Source organism: Pecten maximus, chromosome 12 (genome assembly GCF_902652985.1).
Source record: "Pecten maximus chromosome 12, xPecMax1.1, whole genome shotgun sequence".
Taxonomy (NCBI): Eukaryota; Metazoa; Mollusca; class Bivalvia; order Pectinida; family Pectinidae; genus Pecten; species Pecten maximus.
This window is the reverse complement of record NC_047026.1, coordinates 8968529-8986244: the sequence shown is the minus strand read 5'-3', so window position 1 is coordinate 8986244 and position 17716 is coordinate 8968529. Positions and strand designations below refer to the sequence as shown.

Sequence of the window (17716 nt, the reverse complement as noted above, 5' to 3'; positions counted from 1 at the left end):
GTATCAGTCTTAATTATCAATCAATACACAAATCTGCAAGAACACTTCTTCATTAACAAAATGAAAATCTCCATTTAATAAAAACGAAAAATTAAATATGACAATATCTATTTTTGTTAAACATCGGTTATCATCAACGTCTGTGCAAAGAGAGACAACTCCAATATTGACGGGAATTGTGGGAATTTGTTATGCTCTTGGAACCCGAATAATGACAGATTATTTTTTTCTTTTTTTTTTATTTGTTTGTTTGATATGGAGTCTTTATATTGATCTATTTTGTTGTTTATGTGTTTGTTTTTGTTGTTGTTTTTCTTTGTTTTATATTCAATGTATTTGGACATGTTGCTTCTTGTTATTTATTTATTCATTTTTTTTTTATTATTTCATTTATTTATTTGTTTTTAATGTTACTGTCTATACACGCGCAAGTTTGATAAAGTATTTGGTTTATTTATAGAATATATCCCGAATTGGTATAAGAAATGGCAAGTTAGATAGCTCGGAATTTTTTTAAACATCTTCACAAGTTAGTGTTTGCTCCTGTAATACATAGTTTAGGCCACGTGTCAATTACCTCCCCTGATTTTACCACGGATTGATAATGTTATGCTCATTTTATTCAAATACTGTCTTATTATTATCAAAATACTTAATTTAGAATATCTAAATTACTTAGAAATGTAGTAGTAATTATAATAACAGACTTATTGTGAGTATTTTGCAGATATAAATGCAAATAAAAAAAGCAGAATCCAATTAAAATCTTAATAATACTATAAAACAAATTGTCCTTTCTCACAAACTTCAGTATAATGTGACTTATTTGGAAATTGTGTTAGCTATGTGCTGACATTTAAAAATTATGCTCCATCCAAGAGGGCAAACTGGTATCCGATCTGTTTCTATTATAATTACATCGATGGTTTTGTGCTTTATTTATTTACTTAAAATGGGTTTTTTTTTAAGGAGTTATGTATTGATAATAATTACAATGTTCATTCCATATTACTTTCCAATTATTGAATGACTTTTTTATCTGTAAATATTGAATAAAATTTTATGAAACTTAATAAAAAAAAAAGCTGACATTTCAAAATTAATGCTCCATCCAAGAGGGTAAACTGGTATCCGATCTGTTTCTTTTATAATTACATCGATGGTTTTGTGCTTTATTTATTTATTTAAAATGTTCTTTTTAAAGGAGTTATGTATTGATAATAATTACAATGTCCATTCCATATTACTTTCCAATTATTGAATGACGTTTTTATCTGTAAATATTGAATAAAATTTTATGAAACTTCAAAAAGCTGACATTTAAAAATTGAATAGACAGTTATAATGAATTGATATTGCACTATGCCGGAGCTACCGGCTGGCCAGTGAAACAAGGCGTCTTGGGAGAATGTAACATGACGTTTTTATCTGTAAATATTGAATAAAATTTTATGAAACTTAAAAAAAAAAGCTGACATTTAACAACAGATATTAATTTCGGTTGAAACAGTATTTCAGGGCTCTTTTACTATTTTGTTAGATGCGTAAATATTGATAATTGGAGATATGAGGTGAATTGAATGAAGACTTCAGATAAGACTGAAAGATGTTAAAAAGCTAAAAACCAATCTTAGTTTCATTTCATTCACTAAAGGGTAAAGTTAGCGTGGTAAGAAATATTAAAGACCCAAATAAATAATGATCAAAAATACAGAAAGAGGCATCGTATCAAGATTGTACAGAGGAATCCAGGAACAGCGAGAGAGCTAGGGGTCTAAAACATTTGTTCATAGAGTGAGAGGGTCTTCATGGAAAAGAACAATCTTAAAAATCGAAAGAAAAACTATTGAATGATCACTGAACAATTTGATTGATTTTCTGAAATTAAAATTTTTATTCAAATGATATTGTAATATCCCGGAGTAAAGATAGGTATCACCTGACATGTAGAAGGGATTCTGGTTTTAACTGTTTAATGGGTTTTTTTTTATGTGGATAGAGGCCACTGACCCGTGTCCATCAGTAATCCTATTACATTTGATCTTCTTTGTTAATAATTAGAATAGCTACATCGTTGTACTTTATCGATTGGAATTGTAACAATTTAATACTTTATAAAAAATGGAATAAAGTATTTTTTCATGTTTTTTTTTTTATATATTTTATATTTTTTAATTCTTAGTGAAGTCTATTAAGGAACTACGGCATTTTCGGAAATCCGTCCAGATTATTTATTATGGGACTACAGCATCTTCGGGTCTCCATCCAGATTATTTCAAGTTTCCTCTGTCACCTCCTACGTGTCAAAACACGAGTCCTTGAAGGACGGAACAGCTGTATGACGTCCCTAGATCACTAACAAGTCCTAGAAGGACGGAACAGCTGTATGACGTCCCTAACATCACTGACGAGTCCTAGAAGGACGGAACAGCTGTATGATGTCCCCAGCATCACTGACGAGTCCGTATAAGTCATGTAATATACTCTAGTATTACCATGTACATCTACTCTATAATTACCCGACCGCTAGTCGACAGATTTCTTTATTCTTTTTCTGCTTTTATAATTTTATACAGAGACCTATATACTAGTATATAGGTCTCTGTTTTATACTAGGATCTAGATTTTTTTTATATAAGAATCAATAATTTCGCACATCAGAATAAGTAGGAAACGGCAAGGTCATTAGAGGAAAAATAAATCTATAATTTCTCTATTTATTATGCATTGACAGATTGAGAAGGGTAACCGATAGGCTGAAAAATACCATTCCTGAAATGTTTATCGAATCCGGCTCATAATTTAGAACTAAAGTGCGTTTTCCGGTTTCTTTTCTGAGCACCTGCTTTTTTTAGTGCATTTTTTCTTAACAGTACACGGATATAGACACAGGAACAAATTATGGAAGTAAGTAAATGTATGTACAGAAGATATATAGATGCAATCCATCCGCTGCCAAGCTTAAAGTAATCCAAACTCCGGTAGAGGTAACTGGTAGACCAGACTCATAGGTAAAATCTTAGAAAGAATATACCCTGCCTACACTGCTCTCCCATCTGTCAGAAATTGTCCGTCCGTCGTCCAGAGCTACATTATCGCAGCTAGTAAAATCTGGACACCAAAAATCCAATATCTTCGATATGTACTTTGTACTATGCATGACAATATCCTTGATATTTACTACTGTGTAGTGTGTTTAGTACAGGATAATGAATTTTGACTCCTGGTATTTTCTAGCTGTTCTGTACTTTTTAACAGGTTGAAGAAAACCAAAAAGTTACATGTACATGGACTATCGGTTTTCCCGACCAGTTTATATAAATAAGAACTCTTTCTAATCACTTAAAACTCTAAAACAAAAAACACATTCATGTACATGGACCATTGGTTTTCCTGACCAGTTTAAGAACTCTTTCTAATGACTTTCAAAACTCTAAAACAAAAAAAAAGTGTTGCCTTTGGGACTATAACGAAATTTGTGTGGATACCCCTGTCCAATTTTTTTAGGAGGCCTGAACATAGCACATTGGGGAATCCAGATTGAAGTTAAGTGTCATTGGATCATAGATTTTTTATAAGTAGTACTAGTTGGTACATTGTAAATACACAAGTGTGTACAATATTCACTTAAAATTCTTCTGGGATCACATTTCCATTGCTTGTATGGCTTATTTCTTTCAATTATTGAATGTACACAAATATTTTTCACACTGGCTAATAAAAAGTCAATCTGTTGGATATGTTGCAATCAAGGCCATACAATCATTTGTACAATCACGGGAGGTGGGAGATCCAACGTCCGTGTAAACAGTTCGGTATGGTTCTGTGTTACCTAGCCGACAGATTCCACAAGGAATACAAGAGTCCGGCCGTGAAGTTGAGTAGTGATATGGTAAAGATGACCATAACAACATCGTGCTGGGTGGATCAGCTTTCATCAAGTAGTCGACTAGTTTCGACACTTAGGCGTGTCGTCATCAGAACAAATTAAAATACAAACATTCGGGTATAAGGTATAAAATGCGGTGCCTGGTCTAGTGACAATAATAATAAGTTGTTATGAGTGACGTAATGCATAGTACACAATAAGATTATGTCATCATTAACAGTGAGAGCGGGAAAATTATATCAAGATGTTCCGTATATGTTACACAAAGTCTATACTTAACATCTTGATATAATTTTCCCACTCTCACTGTTATTGATGTCATCATTTTATTATGCATTACCTCACTCATAACAACTTGTTGTTATATATTGTCACTAGACAAGGCACCGCATTTATACCTTACTTTTATACCTTACTTTACACTTGTATCTTGTTATTTTACTGTTTCAGATGAAAGATCAAATTCATATTTCTCCTTTCCTGATGATCAGCCAACACAAAAGGCAACACAGACCGCTGTTACACTGAATATGTAGATGGATTATGTTGGACAAGACACAGCCATGTTTTACTGGCCTGGGAAATTAATGTTTGGTGTTTTCTTCACTATTTTGAAAACATCCATAACAAGTAGGTAGCATTATGTAAAATAAAGCCTACAAACCAAACTTTATTTTTGACCAGGTATTGAATTTGGTTAAATTTCACACAAGAGATAAAACATGTACTAACAGTAGAGAGTATACAATGGTAGGAAATTTAAGCTACATCACTCTTAAGACCTCTTGTTGACAAACTTATAACTACTAAATAAAAAATTGCTCTTCCTGCGGGACAATTGGATATCTAAAATTATGAAAAAATCTCTAAAATGATTTCTGAAACAAATTTTTAACAGATTATTTATCCTGAATTTAGGGTCCAAAATTACCTCCCCTTGATGTTTGTTTAATACCTCTCATTCATCACTAAAATACTTCTTATTGATTAATCTTGATCATTTTCCCTTGATCTAGATTATCTCCCCTTGATCTTTGTTTGATCACATCTCACTGGTCTCTTTTGATTACCTCCCCTTGATCTTTGTTCAATTAAATTTTACTGGTCTTCCTTAATTACCTCCCCTTGATCTTTGTTCAATTAAATTTTACTTGTCTTCTTAATTACCTCCCCATGATCTTTGTTAAATCAAATGTTACTGGTGTCTTTTGATTGCCTCCCCTTGATCTTAGTTTGATTAAATTTTACTGGTCTCTTTCAATTACCTCCCCTTAATTTCACTTTATTGACTATTTCCCTGGAATCCAGTCCCTGCAGGTAGGCTGTAAGAATTGTATCTGCTGCCGCCATTATACATGAACGTAGGAGGCGATAAAACTGGGGTTATTTTATTTTCTCGTATTTAGACTTAAACAGCTTTCTTCTCTATGTCTCCTTCAACACTGTCTCACTTTTTAAAATGTAAACTTTTATCTATTTTACAACAATTGCTAAACAAATTATAACAAATTGTATTAATCATGCTTGAAGTTGATGGCCTGGATGGAAGGTGAAAATCAAGTATACATGTGCTCCCAGCCTCCCACTGTACTACCCAACCATCTTAACTGCCTTACTTTTGACTTTAGTTCAGCATTTGCCCCCGTGAGGAAGGATTTGGGTTTCCCTGCTGTGATATACCAAAGTCTATAACAGTGGTAGTTGTTACTTTCAGTTTATTATTCAGCATAATAAGATAATTATTTTAAAATAATCCTGAGGGTTACAAAAGTAAAGTCATGACTAAACTTGATAAATATTGATTTTGCAGGTGATCATCATGATGAGTGGATTTTCCCAGAAGTCTGCTTTGGTCATCATTCAGACTTTATACCTTTAAACAATAACGAGGTTGTACATTTTACAGTCGCCCAACATATTCCAATATGGATGAGTATGTTTAACACCTTCATTGACCAACAGGACTGTAACAGAAAACCGTGCCAAACCAGCATTGCCTGCCAAAAATCATTTGATCTGTCTGGATTGTTAAGAAAAAATTTTAAGATCTACGTCAAAGTGAAAGTGGATCACCAGATTTACTATTTTTGTCCTTTTACGTTCTTGTTATATTCGGGAGACAGTGTACAACCCATTCAGGTATGTACAACAAACTCGGTATGAGAGATAACATGTCACCTTAAATACAATGTGTCATTTAGATATTTTGGTGAATGTGTTATCACACCAAATCTTGAAATGTTTAATTTTTTGTGATTTTTTTTTTTTTACTGCTGTACCATAAGTTTTACTGTTGATTCATATAGACATGAAGGTGTGTTAGAAAATGGAAGATTTTTGTTATCCCTTTAGCCATACATCATGCTATAAAACTCTAAATTGTTAGATTTGTTATTATTATTATTCTATTTTACAGGAAATCCCATGTTGGATATTGTTTCACAAGACGTTCCATTGGCCTGATACTAATTTAACATTAGCTGTTAAGTTCAACCCCAAAAAGGCCAGCAGCTTTGATATCCGCAATGACACAAAAATATCAATACAAGTGGGCACCTGTCGAAACTGCTTCAAGATGAGAGCTGCTTCAAAACAAGTCCATTTTAAATCACCATATGTGGAGGAAAAGACGTGGCAAGGTAAACATCTACAGTATTACATTTCCATTTTAAAGTTCTTCAGGATCATAAGGCTTCTTGTTTCATTCTCTGATTCAACTATATAGAGAATTCATTAGATAGAAATTGATTTGAAGCACATGGCTTTCTTTTTGCACTGCTAGTGCAGTTTTATTACAATGACTTTTTTAGGTCATCTGACCCAAAGGGTCAGGATGACCTATAGCCATTGTGCTTAATGCATCGTTGTCCGCCGTCCGCCATCCGTAAATTTTTCACATTTCAAACTTCTCAAGTTCCACCAGTGGGATCGAGCTGAAACTTACCAGAAAGGATCCTGATATAACCCGACCAAGTGTTGTTATTTCTATGGCCGTTCTGAAATCCAAGATGGCCGCCATAGCTGCCATCTTGAAAAACACCTATTTTAAACTTCTTCTCAAGTTCCACCTGGGGTGTTCAGCTGAAACTTGCCAGAAATGATCCTGAGATGATCCCGACCAAGTGTTGTTATTTTTCAAATCGGTCTCAAATCCAAGATGGCCGCCATGACTGCCATCTTGAAAAACACATTTTAAACGTCTTCTCCAATTCCACTGGTGCCATTGAACTGGAAATTGGTGAGGATGCATGTTAAGGAAGGGGAGCCAACAAAGTGTTGTTATTTTTTGGCCTCATAAAAACTTTGATATGGCAGCCACAGCAGCCATTTTGTAACATGATTGCTCAATCATGGTTTTCCTGAACAACACCTTTTTCAAACTTCTTCTCAATTTCCCACTGTGGGACTCGGCTCTAACTTACCTGAAATAATCCTGAGATGATCCTTACCAAGTATTGTTTATTTTCTGCTCGGTCCAAAATCCACAATGGCCGCCATGGCCACTACAGTGCCACTATACTTGCTACTGCATGAGTATGTATGCTACAATAGTACAAGGGTCTTTAGAGTGAGGTGACAGTTAAGACCCTTGGGCCTCTTGTTATACAGTTGTAAGTCCCCTACCAGTGAAACCATGGGGACTAAAGGTCTGTCTGTCAGTCCATCGGTCTGCCAATCTGTCTGTCTGTCAGTCCATCGGTCTGTCTGTCTGTCTGTTAGTCCATCGGTCTGTCTGTCTGTCTGTCAGTCCATCGGTCTGTCAATCTGTCTGTCTGTCAGTCCATCGGTCTGTGTCTGTCTGTCTGTCAGTCCATCGGTCTGTCTGTCTGTCAGTCCATCTGTCTGTCTGTCTGTCCATCGGTCTATCTGTCTGTCTGTCTGTCCATCGGTCTGTCTGTCTGTCTGTCAGTCCATCGGTCTGTCAATCTGTCTGTCTGTCAGTCCATCGGTCTGTGTCTGTCTGTCTGTCAGTCCATCTGTCTGTCTGTCTGTCCATCGGTCTATCTGTCTGTCTGTCTGTCCATCGGTCTGTCTGTCTGTCAGTCAGTCCATCGGTCTGTTGATCGGTCTGTCAGTCCTTCAGTCAGTTTTCGGCACTTTTCTCAGCCATGCTTGAAGGTATGTTGGTGAAAGTTGGTATGTAACTTCAGTAAGTGTCGCTTCATATCAAATTTAGGTTTCAGGGTTTTTGGGTCAAGGTCAAGGTCGCTTACTATTTTTAGCGGGGGCCGGTAGGGGACATATATTGCTTTAGCATGCCCAGTATGCCTGTTCATCATATTTTTAGGTCATCTGACCCGAAGGGTCAGGATGACCTATAGCCATCATGCTTCGTCCGTCGTCGTCCGTCGTCCGCCGTGCGCCGTGCGTCGTGCGCCGTCCGCCGTCCGTAAACTTTTCACATTTCAATCTTCTTCTCAAGTTCCACCAGTGGGATTAAGCTGAAACTTGCCTGAAATGATCCTGAGATGGTCCTGACCAAGTGTTGTTATTTTTCGGGTCAGTCCGAAATCCAAGATGGCCGCCATAGCCGCCATTTTGAAAACACATTTTAAACTTCTTCTCAAGTTCCACCAGTGCTGTTGAGCTGAAACTTGCCTGAAATGATCCTGACATGATCCCGACCAAGTGTTGTTATTTTTCGGGTCGGTCCGAAATCCAAGATGGCCGCCATAGCCGCCATCTTGAAAAACACATTTTAAACTTCTTCTCAAGTTCCACTGGTGCTATTGAGATGAAACTTGCCTGAAATGATCCTGATATGATCCCGACCAAGTGTTGTTATTTTTCGGGTCGGTCCAAAATCCAAGATGGCCACCATAGCCGCCATCTTGAACAACACATTTTAAACTTCTTCTCAAGTTCCACCAGTGCTTTTGAGCTGAAACTTGCCTGAAATGATCCTGAGATGATCCCGACCAAGTGTTTTTATTTTTCGGGTCGGTCCAAAATCCAAGATGGCCGCCATAGCCGCCATCTTGAAAAACACATTTTAAACTTCTTTTCAGGTTCCACCAGTGCTATTGAGCTGAAACTGGCCTGAAATGATCCTGATATGATCCCGACCAAGTGTTGTTATTTTTTGGGTCCGTCCGAAATCCAAGATGGCCGCCATAGCCGCCATCTTGAAAAAACACATTTTAAACTTCTTCTCAAGTTCCAGCAGTGCTATTGAGCTGAAACTTGCCTGAAATGATCCTGATATGATCCCGACCAAGTGTTGTTATTTTTCGGGTCGGTCCAAAATCCAAGATGGCCGCCATAGCCGCCATCTTGTAAAAAACATTTTAAACTTCTTCTCAGGTTCCACCAGTGCTATTGAGCTGAAACTGGCCTGAAATGATCCTGAGATGATCACGACCAAGTGTTGTTATTTTTCGGGTCCGTCCGAAATCCAAGATGGCCGCCATAGCCGCCATCTTGAAAAACTTATTTTTAACTTCTTCTCAAGTTCCACCAGGGCTGTTGGGCTGAAACTTGCCAGAAATGATCCTGAGATGATCCCGACCAAGTGTTGTTATTTTTCGGGTCGGTCCGAAATCCAAGATGGCCGCCATAGGCGCCATCTTGAAAAACACATTTTAAACTTCTTCCCAAGTTCCAGCAGTGCTATTGAGCTGAAACTTGCCTGAAATGATCCTGATATGATCCCGACCAAGTGTTGTTATTTTTCGGGTCGGTCCGAAATCCAAGATGGCCCCCATAGCTGCCATTTTGAAAACACATTTTAAACTTCTTCTCAAGTTCCACCAGTGCTGTTGGGCTGAAACTTGCCTGAAATGTTCCTGAGATGATCACGACCAAGTGTTGTTATTTTTTAGATTGGTCTGAAATGCAAGATGGCCGCCATATCCGCCATCTTAAAAAACACATTTTAAACTTCTTCTCCAGTTCCACTGGTGCCATTGAGCTTGAAATTGGTGAGGATGTTAAGGAAGGAGTGCCAACAAAGTGTTGCTATTTTTTCGGCCTTGTAAAAACTTTGGCATGGCAGCAATGGCGGCCATTTTGTAACATGATTGCGCAATCATGGTTTTCCTGAACAACACCTATTTCAAACTTCTTCTCAAATTCCACTGGTGGGATTCAGCTCTAACTTACCAGAAATGATCCTTAGATGGTCCAGACCAAGTGTTATTATTGATTGGGTCGGTCAGATATCCAAGATGGCCACCATGGCCAACAGTGCCACTATATACTTGCTACAGAGAATGCATACTACAATAATATAAGGGTTTTAATTTAGAGTCAGATGACCGTTAAGGCCCCTGGGCCTCTTGTATGTATTATATTCATTTATTTGACATATGCAGTGTTTCACTTAGAGAAAGAAGTATTATAAATCTACATATTGATCTGATGTCGAGTGATGATTTGAATGTTTCAGGACAGTTACCTTGGGACTGTACTACGAGGATTTGCCTTGAGTATCGACCCTTCACCTATACCGTCTCAGCCTACAGCTGTTCCGGCACCAAGAACAAAAGGTCCCAGGCTCCTTGTTACATCACATTCGATCTTAAAGATGAAACGCGAACGTCCAGGTTAACAATATGTCTGCAATTGTCTTGGAGGAAATATGGTGTTCTTCAATATGATAATAAACTGCTGTTAGTGCTGAGAATCGATGGTGTGACTTACATGGTAGGCAGTTATTGTGATGTCGATGTTTTGTATGGTGTGACGTACATGGTAGGCAGTTATTGTGATGTTTATGTTTTGTATACTGTATACCTGGTAATTTTTGACCCTGTTTAATTTTCGCCCTTTGAAGATAGGGCGAAATTAAGAAGAAGTGAAAATTTCAAGCTGAATTCAAGGGTTTATAAGTACATGGGCCAAGTGTAGTCGGATCACAAACATACCCTCTTACTTAAATCACATACTAGGCTTAGCATTTTCTATTAAAAAAACGATACATACTTAGTTATCTTAAAAATTAAGTCTTTTTTTTTTAATTATCTGTTCCAGTACAGAGTGGCTTCGAATTCCTGCCATGGAAAAGACTAATTTTAATAGTTCATCATCGCTTAATTGTTGTTTCCATTCATGTACATGTGAACAAGAGAAAACACTGGTCAGTCATTTATAGTCACGGCATGGTGGTCTTACAATTGATCATAAAAGAAAATTTGAACACAGGTAAATGTTCTTTATTGATTACATTTCACATCTCATGCTTGTAAACAATTTGGAACTCGATAAGTCCCGAGTGTTCCGAGTGCAACTGTATTGAGAATTCTGAATGGAATTTTTCGATTTTACAAACGAGGAAAAGGACATTTCTCAAAAACCATTTAGGGCGAATTTAAAACAGGGCGAATATGTTTTGTGTTACTCAAGGGTGAAAATAAGCTGGGGCAAAAATTACCAGGTATACAGTATTATGCACTGAGAGTTAAAACAGAATAAATATGATTTGAAGGTTTTTCCAGCCAATATTCATGAAAACGTAGGCTGTTTAAACCCCCATTCATCTGTGATCCATCCGATGTTCCTTGTTATCACTTTTTCTTGGAAGTCTGATCGTGAAAAAAAGGCCAACAGGTGGCCATATTGGATTTTGACAATTGAAGATTGTCATCATTATGTCTTGAAATGCACGGGAGGGATATTTGTCAAACCTGACATATAAGTCCTTTATGGTCACTAGTTGTTCCCATTTGTTTTGATTCTGATCAGGAAAACAAAATGGCTGGCAGGACTTTTAGAATGGTGGATTTTCAGTCGATTAGTGTTTCTCAGGAGAAGCTGGCCAGTCCGTTCTGTTGTAGTTGTATCCTTTGGCCAGACACTTTACCGTAATTGCTCTAGATAGCAACAAAAACAATAAAACCCAGCACTAGGGGAGGGGGCTTATTTTAGGATAAATATGGTACTAAACACTAGGGGAGGGGCCTGATTTTAGGATAGATATGGTACTATACAGTAGGGGAGGGGGCTTATTTTAGGATAGATATGGTACTAAACACTAGAGGAGGGGCTTATTTTAGGATAAATAAGGTACTAAACACTAGGGGAGGGGCTTATTTTAGGATAAATAAGGTACTAAACACTAGGGGAGGGGCTTATTTTAGGATAGATATGGTACTACCCTGTAGGGGAGAGGCTTATCTGAGGATGGGTATGGTACTTAAACATTCGAGGATAAATGCAGTAACCATTCTCTATCAATTCCTGTAGAATGTAGTTATAAATTAACTACCTAGATATGTATTTTTGAAAAGTTCAGAAACATTTTAATATTGATTTAATATTAATTATTAACATTTCAAATTGATGACTATGTAGTTTGTTGTATGTTGGTTGCAGGAATTCCGTACCAGCTTGTTGGACGAGTTTTGGTGTTTACCGTATAGCTGGCTGAGACAGAAATCCATTCTGACCTTACAGTGGAATGGATGTCAGCACAAATGCTGTGTGAAGGAGCCGTGGAAACTCATCGTAAAGTCCAACTTCTCACAAAGCCTGCCTTATTATTCATTGTGTAATCGGGATCCCTATCGGGAAAAAAATGTCTCGTTCTCGTTCACTAAAACAAATTCTGGACCAGGTAGGTTTAAGTTAACTTTCTTTATATCTGATTGGGACAAGTTTTATCTCTTTAGAGCAGTAGGGATTTATTCTACCCTAAGAACGTTTTATAGGCCTTTTAAAGCAGTATTCCTTCGTTCTCACATGAGAAACATGCACAATTTTATTGAGGAAATCTATATCAGAACAATGATTATACGAGTGTTTGTGACTACAAATGCAGAAATGTACAGGGAAAAGGCGTATCGTATACAAATACCATATGTTTTTGTGGTAATTAAGTAGTGATACTTCGGGTCGAATTAAGAATTTTCAGGAGTATTCGGTTAAAATTATCAGCATGGGATGACAGTTTGATGGTATGCACATGTTGGCCCTGACTGAACCTCAGGAACTGATGGGTGGGGCCTGAAAGTGTCAAATTGACTGAAATTTCAAAAATCTTCTTCTCAAGACCCAAATAAGGTAGAATCAAATACTTTTCATAGATGGAAGGATCTTAAGGTGCCTTACCAAAATTGAGAATTTCATGACCCAGGGGTCATACATTTGGAGGAAACTTAACTATAGTTTATATAGGGAAATCACAATTTTGACTATCATTTGTTTGATTTCCATTGGAATTCATTCTAACTTTGTTAACATTATCAGCAAGGGATGACAGCTTGATAGTATGCACATGTTGGCCCTGACTGACCCCCCTGATGGGCGGGGCTAAAAAGGGTCAATTAAATTGACTTTAAATACTTCAAAACTCGGGTGACCATTAAGGTCCATGGGCCTCTTTTAATATGTTATTAAAAGTTGAAAACACACACTGAAGTGCTGACCCGAGTGCGGCTCGACTTTTCCTCCCCGCTTCTCACTATGGAAGGAGTCCTGATGTTATAGTTGGCCAATGTCAGATTTTTAAAAGGCCAATAAAATATCACAAATCTTTGGATTAGGCTATATTTTACCTCCTAGAGGCTGCAATAGCACTGACGGTTGGTGCACCGGCCGCATAACCTTAAGTGAGGATCCAAGGTACATAGTTCAATGCTCCCTGCCTTTGTCGGTTTTTGTTTCTCCGGAAGCTGAGAAATGGGCTGCTCTGTGCATTTGTGGTTGTGTCCTTCTGTAAGACACTTTACCCTTATTGCTCTGGATGCAGTTCAACTGGCTTCCTGTATGTTGTTCAGTGAGGTTGTCACCAGCTACTACAATGAGTCCCTGCCTAAAAATGACCCTGACTGTTTACAGGGTGCTAAACCTAGCAAACAAATATTGTTCCTGCCACTCACTAAAGAGTTGGTATATACATGTGTAGTAATCAGGTTTGCTGTGTATGAGTGTGTCCGTCTGTCCGCCCGTCCGTCTGTCCGTCCCGCCGTCTGTCCAGGCTTGATGACTGTATGTGTCTGTGCAAATCTTGCAAACCAGATATCTCATGAGCCTAAACTGTAGAGATTTATTTGTATTCACCATAACATCACACTAGGAGTTTCTGCTCTTGATTAGATTTTGGTGATTCATCAGTCAACATTCATTTAAGGTCTCATTTGACCAGATTTAAAAGTGGTCATTTGACCAGATTTAAAAGGGGTCATTTGACCAGATTTAAAAGGGGTCATTTGACCAGATTTAAGGGGTGGTGGGGTGAATGTGGCAGCCCTGCTGACTTTGTTTGTATTTTCCACCAGATCCACATAATGTGACTATGTCAGTGAAGCGTTATAACGATGTGTTGGAGTGGACGATACTGTCAGCAGCTCTGTGTACTGCCTTTGTGACAATCATTAGTATACTAGTTGTTTGTGTGATACGACGGAGAAGGTCCAGGACACCAACCAGTCGGAATGTACCCCAAAGGCCTCAGCGTAGATCGGTCCCCAACAGGACTGAAAACAACCCCACATACGGTAAGATCTAGTTCTGGGGACTAACTACCCTTGGTACATTTATAAGTATGATCCCTTCGGATGAAGTAATACATAAAGAAAAAAGAAAAACTGGAGAACACATCTTCAGTACTTCAGTTACATCTTGGCAATTCTTCAAACAACATGTTTTTAGTACTTCCGTCACACCTTGTCGATTCAAGTTGAAGAGTCACCAAGATGCAACAAAAATACTTAAGACTTGTTTGGAATATATATATATATATATATATAATTGTCAAATAGTAATAACGACAGTACAGACAAATAAATTGTCAAATTATCGAGGCAATCTGCCCCTTTTTCAAGACACACGTAAATTACATACGATCACATATAGACATAGAACATGGAACAGTTACACAAATCTATATATATATACACTGTACAATGTGATTATATTTATTTATTTATATTCATCGAGTACAACTATGACAGGAAATTCAAATATTTATCTTCAGATCACCAACACAAAGTGTATATGATACATTGTGCTAATTATTTGATATATAACATAGAAACACAAATGACGAAGGAAGACAACTTTATGACTAGTGTCAAGAATTTGCCATTAACTGTCGTGTAATATACTCTCTCATTCTGTATGTTTTCCTCTGTTGGATAGGTCTCACAGAACTTGAAGAGTTGACCTCAGTAATCCCTGCGGAACCAAACCCTGATAACCAGCTGCCAAACAACCTTGACCCTCCTCCACCTTACCAAGGCAATGATACAGCTCCCCCTAGCTATGAAGAGGTGTGTCAGTTTCTGCCTGTACGGTAACAAAGAGTATACAAATGAGGCCATGGACTTCGACAGATTACAGTTAGTCAAGTGAGGATTCTCAGTATCTTAACTCTTTCAGTACCATTGTCGACACAAAAATGTGTCCCTCTTCCCTGTTGTCGATATAGTCGACAGGCTTAGTTGACATTATTAAAGTGTTGATTTGTTGAAACTATCACCCGGCATATACGTATACACAATCATCAGATGCAAGGACAAATAAAAGGTGGTCAAAACTTTTGAAACAAACATTTTTGATGACAAATTCGTTTTTATTTCGTTTGGGTTATGTGTTTTTCCGTTAGAGCAATAGGTGATATTTTCTCTATGTTGTTAATGTAAACAATATGGCGGCTTGTACATTTGCATGTTAGATATCATTGTCTAAGACGTTTCAGAGTGTTCAATCTGACATCTAGATGTTATTGAGCTAAATAATTCTTAATTATGTACAAAGATCACACTAACCTTTGTGTTTCTATGTGAAAAAACAACACACCAAAAACGCACATGTGTAGTGAACTAGGAAATAGACAAGTTTTATATGTTATGTGTTCAAAGTTACCTAGAGCAGTTAAAGCTATACGCTATAGTCAGCCAAATCTATTCGAGTTGCTTCCCTTAGATCAGTAGTTAATTAACCCGTTTTAGGTTTACACCCTTCATTCTATATCAAGGTAAAATATAACCAAACGGTAGCACCTGAAAGTCAGTCGTTATTAGGTAGCACACGGTCCGTGGGACTAGTGGTCAGTGCCTAGGGCTGTAATTAGAAATGACGTTATGGGGTGTAGATACGCCCATATTTCGGGGTAAAGGTCATGATTGGTCAATTGACCACATCGTCAATTCATACATATTAATTAACCCTTAGGGGATATAAAAAGACTTGCGCGTTTTATATAAGGAGTTCTCCAGCAGCTTTCAGTCTAAACGTTAACGGACTTAGTGCCGTTTGGATGTACATATTTAGGATGTAAATATGTAGACTTAGATTTGTTTAAATGTGTGTGAACTGTTAAGTGTGAATGCGCCGGCGATAGTGTGGAAGATGGATGAAACTTCATTGGATTGTATTGTACCTTCGGGATTTTCCTGTGGATTAATAAATATAAGTAAACTTTATATCCAGTGTTGAATTATGTTTATCACACCACAACCATCCCAAAAAGAACTTTCACGTCCCGTGTTCATGGAGAGCGGACGTTACACATGTAGTCTGCCATTTTTTTTTAAACTTCTGGGGGCGAGGCTAATAACTACTTCTGGTACGGACTCCAGAAAGAACACAAAGTACGGAAAGAGTTAATCAGAGCCAGAGATTGATAATCCTCAAAATTTCATTACAACATTGGTCATCAGTGATTTACTCAGGGTTCATGGCGGATATGATGTTTGTGTGAAAATTGTAATGTTAACTTTGTACTTTCACTGGAATTTTTCTGATGAAGAAGTCCCCAAATCACTAGAATCATGATCTGTTTGATGAGCGATTCCCTTTAAGGCAGAATCTGTGGAGGAGACACCACGTCCAAGACAGTAGATAGTTGTAGCAATCCAGACCGAATCTGCCGTGGATACATATGTATACACGAGGTCTCACCAAAAATCCAGGTAATGTGTCCGTAAAAATGGTGAGCCCAATACGAAGATTTATTCAATCGTCAGATTTACTGGATAAATCAGACCATGGATTGAATCTCCGTGTTGGGCTCACCATTTTTAAGCACACAAAATGGCTGACAGTTGTTTTGAATGGTTAATGTTTAAATTTGTTATCACCATTTCTTGAAAAGACTTGGAAAGATAAATCCCAAACTTCATATTAAGGTTTCCTTTGTTCCCTAGTTGATTGAGGTTTCCTTTGTTCCCTAGTTGATTGAGGTTTCCTTTGTTCCCTAGTTGTTAAAGTTTGAGTCTGATAAGGGCCATCTTGAATTTTGACATTTGAAGATTGTTATCACAAATACTTGAGAAGTACATGTATTAGGATATTTTTGAAACTTTAAATGTCAGTTCCCCTCCTTATGGTTAAAGTTTGTTTAACATATTACTTTTTCTCAAAAAAGTTTGTGATGGATCCCTTCTCAGATTTTATGTATAGGTTTCCTACAATGTCTAGTTGTGTATGCTTAATTTTGAGACAGAGTGGGAAAACAATGGCCAATATGTAGCCATCTTGGATTTTAACAGCTGTTGAAGTTTGTTATCTCGGAAAGGTCTTAAATCTAGATTTCATATGTAGATTCCCTTCTAGTTTGTAGGAAAATGTAGAGAAAAGATCTGTCTTACTTAGAATCTATTAAAATTTTCAATGGTGAGTGCCAAGATCCCTTTTAGGATCTCTTGTTTAAGGAAATGATTGACATTTATGTTTTCAGAGGGATGAATCTCAGTAGAGTGCTTTCAGCAGTTTTAATTTAAATTATTTTTTTTACTATATTTATAATTGACTTGTTTTCTTGCCTGACTATTCACATGTACATGTTAGTTACATCATTGATAAAAATCAGGTGCTGGTTCTTTCTTTCTTTCAAGCTACAGCATTTAGATCTTTTAGAGGTATAAATCATGAACATTTTTGTAG

At 37.2% G+C, this 17716-nt stretch overlaps 1 protein-coding gene across 2 annotated transcripts; it reads left to right on the top strand.

The window, feature by feature from the left end:
* Positions 1 to 2797: 2797 nt before the first annotated feature.
* LOC117338787 lies at positions 2798 to 16243 on the top strand. Of its 2 annotated transcripts, none has more exons than XM_033900132.1 (8): positions 2798 to 2907; positions 4340 to 4519; positions 5700 to 6028; positions 6306 to 6528; positions 10278 to 10534; positions 12203 to 12443; positions 14107 to 14325; positions 14969 to 16243. In XM_033900132.1, the coding sequence occupies exons 2-8, from the start codon at positions 4426 to 4428 to the stop codon at positions 15124 to 15126; spliced, it is 1521 nt and encodes a 506-aa protein (XP_033756023.1). In that variant the 5' UTR covers positions 2798 to 2907; positions 4340 to 4425; the 3' UTR covers positions 15127 to 16243. The 2 variants fall into 2 exon arrangements, with proteins under 2 accessions (XP_033756023.1, XP_033756024.1); XM_033900133.1 differs by having other exon boundaries at positions 2825 to 2917.
* Positions 16244 to 17716: the final 1473 nt, after the last annotated feature.

What these genes read in the sequence shown, in the direction of transcription:
- LOC117338787 (XM_033900132.1), top strand. Translation starts at nt 4,426, where the DNA reads ATGGATTATGTTGGACAAGACACAGCCATGTTTTACTGGCCTGGGAAA. An exon ending in TTTGAAAACATCCATAACAA is followed by an intron (nt 4,520 to 5,699) that starts GTAGGTAGCATT and finishes TTGATTTTGCAG; the next exon opens with GTGATCATCATGATGAGTGG. An exon ending in TGAAAACAACCCCACATACG is followed by an intron (nt 14,326 to 14,968) that starts GTAAGATCTAGT and finishes TCTGTTGGATAG; the next exon opens with GTCTCACAGAACTTGAAGAG.